The sequence below is a fragment of the Nicotiana tomentosiformis genome, chromosome 4 (assembly GCF_000390325.3).
Source record: "Nicotiana tomentosiformis chromosome 4, ASM39032v3, whole genome shotgun sequence".
NCBI classification, from domain to species: domain Eukaryota; kingdom Viridiplantae; phylum Streptophyta; class Magnoliopsida; order Solanales; family Solanaceae; genus Nicotiana; species Nicotiana tomentosiformis.
In genome coordinates, this window is record NC_090815.1 from 90,427,583 (window position 1) to 90,436,053 (window position 8,471).

Genomic DNA, 8,471 nt, shown 5'->3' on the forward strand with positions numbered 1-8,471 from the left:
TCAAATCAACAAGTAGAATAAAATAAAAATAAAAAAAACACAACAAAGCAAAACAAAATAATATCTCGGACTCATTTGATCCAAACTGGGTGTATATCTCATTGCGACATAATGGTAGGACAACCCAGGAGGGATTTCATACAAAGACTTAAACAAAACACAGAAGGAGGTCATGCAAAAGTGAATGCAAAAACACGAATGATACTATATCCATGACCTACTATTTGCTACAACTTCAAAGGGTGATATTAGCATTTGATGCTCAGTATCTTGAAGGTGTACTAATAGTAGGCACAAGCATGGAGGCATGGAGACTAATACCCAAAATTGTTAACACAGAGGGATGCTGGAGATCACACGACCACCTGCTCAAACAGGGCACACATGAGCAAAATATGCCCAGTTTGTTGGTCGACTCCCTATTTGACTGGAAATTTTGGCACTCAAAAATGGGGGAAAAGGATGTGGTGTGGAATAATACCCCAATGCATCTCATTAATTTGATATCCCAAGAATGGTGCCAACCACTAATAGCAACATATGACATCTTCAAATCATATGATTTTCTCCACAAACAGTGTATGCTCACACATGCTCGTAAGTGCTAGACGTTACAGTCATTGAGAGATGAGTATAGTTGTACCATATTTTTGGAGAAAGCATATACATTTCCGGTTTCAAGAGAAAATACAGATGCAGACATAAAAACCAGTTGGACAGGCACGATATTAGATTCTTTCTTCTCACAGTTGATTCACAACTGGGAATATGATCAAACGCGCAACAAAAGAAGATTTCATCTGAGCTTCAACTGTGAAGACATTTCATGGCTAGTTTTTATAAATCAGTTCCTTTACCCTATTAGGTTGCATAATGTGATATCAATGTTGAGTTCATTACTCAACAATGATAATAGGAACTATGTACTCTTCAAATTTTATTACTTTTATCGTCTAAGATCTCTTGACACTTTGTTTTTTGTTCTTTTTTTATTTATATATATATATAACCTAGCCCTAGGCACACCGCCTAGTGGATTTAAAAAAAATAAAAAATAAATAAAATAAAGTTCAAACTTGAAACCTAGCAATATGTACACCTACAGCTACACTGTTATTTCTCCGATAACGGCGCCAAAATTTGATCACGCCCCAACTATGCCTTATAAAAAGGACTAAGCAGTCGTTGTAAATATAATCCAATTTACAAGATTGGAGTCGAATCCCACAGAGAACTAAGGCTTAGCTATAATGTTTAATATTGCTAAGAGACACAAGTCCAAGCATTTCCTAGTTATAAAGATTTGATTTTTATTTCTACTAATTAACTAACAAATATTATAAAGCAGTAAATTATCAACTAACAAGGATGAAATTGGAGACAAGCCTAAGGAGGTCTAGAGTTATGATTTCCCCAATTATCGGAATCCTTTCTGCTACGTCTTTTGTAATTTCGCCTAAGTATTCTCTACGGATCGTGAGTACTTCGGGTATTGTAATTCTCTCTCGAGCAACTACCATAATTTATTAGACGTATTCTCTCGAACTATGCTAGCTGATACTAATTCACCGCTCACTATGATCGCACCAAGGTTTCGTTATCTCTAATCCCACCTTTAAACCATCCGTATTGATCTCTCGCATACGTTAGGAGTGATGTTGTTCAACAACTACTTAAATGTGTACTCTCTCTCTCTCTCTCGAGCAATATACACACTAAATAGGCACAGTTAATTGATGGCCATTCAATCAACAATAATAAACACGTAGTTGAAAAAGTAGAAAAATCTAATGGCTCAATTATATAAAACGTAATAAGAATTCATCCTACAAAAGGTTCCATCAAAACCCTAGATAACGAATTAGTTATTCATAATAGTATGCAAAACTACAATACTAGAATTCATAACCAATAATGAAAATATGAAGAAGAAAGTGAAAAACTCGTAGAAGAATTATCCGCCTTGCTCCTAGTGTGTTCTTGCCTCCTTTAGTCGATAATCCTCTCTAATAACGTCCCCCTTCCCCCCTCAAAAGTGAGTTTAAAGACTATTTATATGGGATAGGGTTAGTATGGAGCGAAATAATACAAGCCCACTTTGAAATAACCTTTTTAGGATAGCTCGTTCACTCTCTCGTGCGCACGCGAGAGTGAACGAGCTAAGTTCTTCTCTTTTTCTTTTCCTTCTAGGTCTCTTGTGCACTTCCATGCCTTTTTGCCATAATCTGTTGTTTTTTTCTTAAGTTTTTCCTCAGCTAGCTCATTCACTCTCTCGTAGGCACGCTAGAGTGAACGAGCAAAGTCCTTCTTTTGTCTTTTGGTCCCAAATCAACTTTTTTTGCTCACTTTTCGTCCAACTTGCTCCTACACATAAGAATGCACGTAATGAGCATAATTCACTACAAAAACTCATGTAAACCTATCGTAACCACACAAGTTATGAGATGAAAGTACACCGAAAAATATGCATTTTTGGTCGTTTATGAGTATGCTATGTTTTCAATTAAACTGAATGCATAATTTAACATGTAATTTAATCTACTATATGAGTAATAATATAAATAATATTTAAAGTAAAATTGAAGATTTTAATTTGTTAAAACACACTTAGATGTTCCTAAAGGGATAAAATAACATCACAATAACTTTAATAAATTGAAATATTGAAACTTGTGAGCATTATAAAAAAATAGTAACAGTGTTATTGTTTCTAGAAATTAGGATAGAGTAAATAGTAGATGAAATACATATTTTACCGTAGTAACCATAATAATAATATTTCAAAAATATTTGGGAAATAAGTAGTTCCCAAATTTTCTAAAACAGGAAAAAATTATTTTTCTTTTAATTTGCTAAAACTAATAAGTAAAAGTGAAAATGCATTTTTAATATAGTGGACAAATATTTTTTTTAAAAAGGAAAAATCAATATTGTTTTCGCCGAAAAGAAAAAACAACATAATAGCAGGGTTGTCCATCTTGACTTACGTGTCAAATAACTATTGGTTGTACTAGGACAAAAGATACACCAGATGTGCACCAGATAGAGGAAAATAAAGCCCTAATCTTCTCCCCCAAAATTTTGCTTTCGCAAATCCACATCCAGAAGTGTGACCTGACCGCCTGACCGGAGCTTGGGTTCTTCCTCAAACTCTCCAAAGGTTTCTGCTTTTTTTCCGTTTTCTATATGCTTCGTGTGTGTGTGAATTGATTATAATATACGAATTTGTTTCTTTTATTATGTGGTTGTTTTAGGTATTTGGAGGTAGTAAATTATTCATTGTAGTAGTAGAGAAGAAAAGATGGGAGATGCCTATTGGAATCAGCATCGTGAAGCGCCGCTTCCTCAATCTGCCGGATTGCTCAAACGACCTCGCTCTGAATATGGTAAAAATCCGTACTTTTTTGAAAAAAGAGAGGATCTTTTGTAGCTTATATTTGGTTAGGAGGCGAAATAAATACTCTTCTATAGTAATTATTTGTGCTGCATCGAAATTGGCTTGTGATTATGAATAAATTGCTAGATACTTTGTAAGTATGAAACCCTAGAATTAATTTTTTTTTTCGTCATGGAAAATTACATTGACATTTGGAATATTTAAAGTTGTAGATTGATCTGTATTGAGATTTTGAAAAAATAAAAAAGAAGAGAAATTCTTTGTAAGTTAGCCTGAAATAGTTTTGTAGGATGAGTTGTGTTTTCATGACCTTCCAATTTTGGAGAAAGTGGAAGAGCTGGGTTCAATGAAGGGGGTTTCAATTGAACCCCCTCGTCGAAAAGTTATAATGTTCAAAACGGGATTTTTTGTTTTGTTTTTTATGGATAAGTTTTTGAATTCCCTTGACATGAGGGGAACTCCAAATGTAGTGATAAAGGGGTTTAAAAATTGCTTTGAGTCACTAGTTTGAATCCAAGGTGTTGCATTCTTGGATCAAAGAGTCTAGTGGTTGTATTATGCTGTCTTCTGGTAGTGTATCTCCTTTATGTTGTTCTTTGTGCATGTTTTGAAATGCAAAAACATTATGTAGGCTGGAGGCTTGAAGAGCATTATATTGGAAATGGTAAAACAGATGGGGTGGTTTGTGAGTGAACAAGTAGGAAGTTCTGATCCTGGCCGAAGTGTTCTTGGCTTGAACAGTATTAGTGATATTGCCCAATTATAAGGTTGTGGCCCCATGACTATATTTTCTTTCGTAAGATTTGGCACTTAAGAAGTTAGGTTAATCAATTTCTTAACTCAAGCCTTATGGCCAAATTAATCATGGTTTTATAGAGTGGAGGTTTCTTAAGGAAATACAGAACTCGATTTGAGGTTGGAGAAACTTTTAGAATTAGCAAGGACATGTCTTGACTCTTGAGTTTCTACCATCTAGGACTTCATGGTTAGTTTGTGCATACCAATTTACAATTATAGTTACAGATACCTAGGTAGCACATGTATTATATTGGGCGTTAATTCCCCTTCTTCCCGATCTTCTTTGTTATACTTTTTCATCGATATCATCATTTTGATCTATTTTGTCGTCCTCAGTACGTAATACACTAATCCTTTATTCTCTTCCTTTTTAATATCCTTGACACACATGATTGAGAAATCAACTTGTGCAGAAAATATTTATTTTATGAGCAAAGTAAAACGCCATTTCCTTTTTGAGATTTTCCTGTTCATAGACTTTTGCAGCCAAACAAACTTTCAAGATGTATTCCATCCCTCCCCCCCCCCCCCCCCCCAATCCACAAAAACCCAAGTCCTCCCACCCCCTAAATAAGATAAAAAAAGAAAGAAAGAAAAATGTTACAGATTTAATGTTCACAATTCACTGTAAGCAAGGACAGCAAACACAGGGGAAGAAGAAGATTAGAGGGTGGAAAACCTGAAAGGCTGGGAACTTGTTCTTCTTGTGCCAAGTATAGAAGAGTTTGAGCTCCAAGTTCTTCTGTTTCTATTTTTTGTGTATTTCAAATGGCTTTAACCTCAACAACCCCTTTTGACCTGATCCCAACCAACCCAATGATTTCTATAAGTTGTTTTCTCGCCCCCTCCTCTCTCTGAGTTCTTTGTATGATTATAGTGGTGTTGGATCTTGTTGAGTAATGTTCTGGCTAAAGCAGAGTTCCGATCATCTTAGTTTTACTCCTTAGTTCTCATTACTGCAGAAGCCCATTTTTGAGAGAATGGTTGTCCAATCTCACCTCATTCCTCTTTACGAGTTTATTGAAGAACTATTTGTGGTTTCAGAGTCAATACTGGAATATACATCCGCCTTGTATTGGTTCCACAATGGTTGCTGACTTGTAATGGCACCAAATCTCAAGTTCTACCTTGAACCTGATGCTGATTGCTGAAATTGGCAATATCTTTTCATGTCGCTGTGATGCTTTTGGATACAAGAGTTCCCATTAACAATTGCCTTTACTCTGTACATATTTCTGGTGCCCTGTATTCTTATCTCAGGCTTACTGTGATTGCTCTGTATGCAGTGCTTTTATGTGCAGTAAGGCCATTTTAACCTTACCTGTTGGCCAAATGAAAATTTAACTTTTGAGGTCAAACTTTACTGTGCGAGCAACATTGTGCACTCACTTTGTTATATGTTTTGATAAGCATATGTGGTCTGACCATATTTCTTGCAGTGCCAGATCTTCCACCATCTGGGATGTCTTCAGCTCATGAAATGCATCATTACTTAGGACGGGATGATGATCGTGGTGGACCTCGAGTAGTGGACACACAGTCAATTGGATCAGCATATGATCGTTATCTTCAGAGTTCGGTAATCACTGAAGCTGACAATTCTCTTACTTTTCTTCAGGCATGCTTAGATTTTGTGCTAATTTTGATTTTCTTTATTCCTCTCTTCCTCCTGTAGCAACTTTCTTCTCTTTCAGTCGGAGAAGCTAATAATTACAAGGGAGTTGGATTGGCTAGAGCAGGTGCTGGTGGTATATCTTCCCTTCCTGTACGTGATCCGCTTCCATCAGCTCGTGGGCCAGAACTAGCACCAAATGGAAGAGCAATGGTATTACGTGGTCAAATGCCAGTCGAATCTTTGCCAAGGCCTCGTGAAACACTGCCTCTCCCTCCTGATGCTTCTAACACCCTCTATATAGAGGGACTTCCTGCAGACAGCTCCAGAAGAGAAGTAGCCCGTATCCTTGAGACTTAATTTACTTGATTAGGACAGTTCTACTAATTTTCTAAATATTTCTGTCTCACTCTGCATGTTCCCTAACTGCACTTAAAAAGATATTTTTCGCCCTTTTGTGGGCTACAAAGAAGTCAGACTTGTTAGAAAGGAATCAAAACATGTAAGCTGATGTTTATGCCTCTTCTATTGGTACAGTATTTATCTACCAGGTGGTATTTTGATAAAAACTTCATTTTGCAGCGTGGTGGAGATCCTCTTATCCTTTGTTTTGTGGATTTCGTAGATCCAGCTTGTGCAGCTACTGCTTTGAGTGCATTGCAAGGTGATTTTTTCAAACTAATAATAATCCCCCTCAACTTCGATTAGTGAATTGTTATCTCTGCTGCAGTTATCTAATCTATGATGATCGCTCAGTGTACGTGGGTGTTGCTAGAGTGTTTTAAGTGTCATTTTTGTTCTTTGCCTTTTCAAACTATAGATAATTGCAGTTGAATTTGTTTCGGATGCATGCATACTCTAGTTCTGATTCTTCATCCCTGTATGAAGTCGAATCGTGGGGTCCTCTGTGGAGTAAAACCCACTTGATTTATATGCTATTTCCCAGCAAGGCTGCAGACCTGTATATCCATTGATGACCTCTCCTCTATGTGCAGGTGCAAAGCCCCCATGGCAATGCACCTTGGGCAAGAAACCCTGCCTCTTCTGGCTTTTGTTTGTAGTCCTTATATTCTGATTTGTCCATTTCCTTCATCCATTTCTTGTGTAAAGCTTTGGCAGTTATCACCACGTGGCTTAATCCCGGATCACTCCTTAAGGATGTCGTAAAAACATTTGAAATAAAACATCCATATCTTTGAAGAAATTTTCCTGTAGTTCCTCTTAATATTCTTGAAAAGGTCCAGACTGGCTTATAGGATAGCTGTTGGGTCTGCCATTCTAGAACGATGCCAATCTTTAGTTAAGATAGCTAATATTTTACATAATTATGATGATACTTGCAGTCCAGTCATTTATTATGAGGATGAGGTTACTCTCTAGCTGCTGCTATGACAAGTGACGTTTTCTCGTTTGCTTTATTTGGTTTAAATATGTAATACTCCACATTATTATTTTGTGATACTTGCATTTTGGGTCATTTATTTGTAGGACATACTGCTCTTGCAAGTTCTTACTCTCTTATTTTGGTTATTTGATACTTCCTCTGTTCCCATTTAGTTTTCAGGTTAGGCTTTTACATGCCCTTTAAGAAAGAAGTAATAAGTGGAGTAATTTGACTAATCTACCCTTATCAATTCTTTAATCTTTGAACAGAATAATCTATTTTCAATAGATAAGCGAACTATATTGCTTTTCTTCTTCATTTCTCCATTAATTGTGTAGCTATATCTCTATTATATTATTAAACCCAATTTAAATATGCACGTTGACGTAAATAGAGATTAGTTACACAATTGATGTAGAGATGAAGAGGACATAAATAGATTGCTCTTATTTACTGAAAATAGGTTTGTGGTCAAAGATTTAAGAACTAATAAGTACTATAAATTAGTCAAATTACTCCTCTTACTAATATTCTCTTAAAGGTGTCTACGAGGGCCCAACATATGCGTGCGAAAACTATTACTATATCTAAGATTAAAAGAAAAACTGTTTGGAATTTCATTTCTGGGACAATCTTACCAGTGGTCTCTGCTGATGAATTTGCCAGGTTACAAAATGGATGAACATGACCCCGATTCGGCCTACTTGCGGTTGCAGTTCTCGAAGTTTCCAGGTCCGAGATCTGGTGGCTCGGGGAGTCGTGGGAAGCGATAAATAACATCCATCAGCTTTTTATTTACTTAATATTGCTCCGTCTGAATTGACTTGTGTTATGTACTGTAACTGGAATATGCAACTCACAATTGGCTCAATAGCGGGCACTATCCAAGGTTACAGTATTATGCACGCTATTGGTTTTTGAAGTGGGAGTTTTCCGCTTCAACAGCCTTTAAAGCCAGTGAAACTTTGTTGCTAAGAATGTACAAACTTGATAGGCGGATGCAGGTTGTAGTACTAGTTGAGGAAATGCTTTTAATTTTAATTCCAGACAGTGGATTTTTAAGTGCTTCTCATCTTGCTTTTACTTGTTTCCTTCAAATAGAAAATGTTTTGCAAAGACTGAACCAATTCAAAGAATTTCAAAAGGATTATACGCATTACTAATTATAGATGGCAGCTTGAGATTGTTCGTTAGTTCCTCCAAAAAACAGGTACAAGTTTCCAACTTGGGCATTGCTAATAATAGATGGAAAAAGAGTATATGCGTCCATCTAGAGAGGA

The 8,471-nt window shown here is 36.3% G+C and overlaps 1 protein-coding gene across 1 annotated transcript; it reads left to right on the forward strand.

Annotated features, from left to right (window-relative positions):
* The first annotated feature begins 3,025 nt into the window (after positions 1 to 3,025).
* LOC104088629 (RNA-binding protein 2) lies at positions 3,026 to 8,253 on the forward strand. Its single transcript, XM_009593339.4, has 7 exons — positions 3,026 to 3,160; positions 3,255 to 3,386; positions 5,635 to 5,774; positions 5,871 to 6,150; positions 6,248 to 6,309; positions 6,390 to 6,471; positions 7,858 to 8,253. Exons 2-7 carry the CDS (start codon positions 3,302 to 3,304, stop codon positions 7,962 to 7,964), a joined length of 756 nt encoding a protein of 251 aa, XP_009591634.1. The 5' UTR covers positions 3,026 to 3,160; positions 3,255 to 3,301; the 3' UTR covers positions 7,965 to 8,253.
* The last annotated feature ends 218 nt before the right edge of the window (positions 8,254 to 8,471 follow it).

Coding starts and splice junctions, on each gene's coding strand:
- LOC104088629 (XM_009593339.4), top strand. CDS start 3,302: ATGGGAGATGCCTATTGGAATCAGCATCGTGAAGCGCCGCTTCCTCAA. Junction 5,775..5,870: donor ATCGTTATCTTCAGAGTTCG/GTAATCACTGAA, acceptor TTCCTCCTGTAG/CAACTTTCTTCTCTTTCAGT. Junction 6,472..7,857: donor TGCTTTGAGTGCATTGCAAG/GTGATTTTTTCA, acceptor TGAATTTGCCAG/GTTACAAAATGGATGAACAT.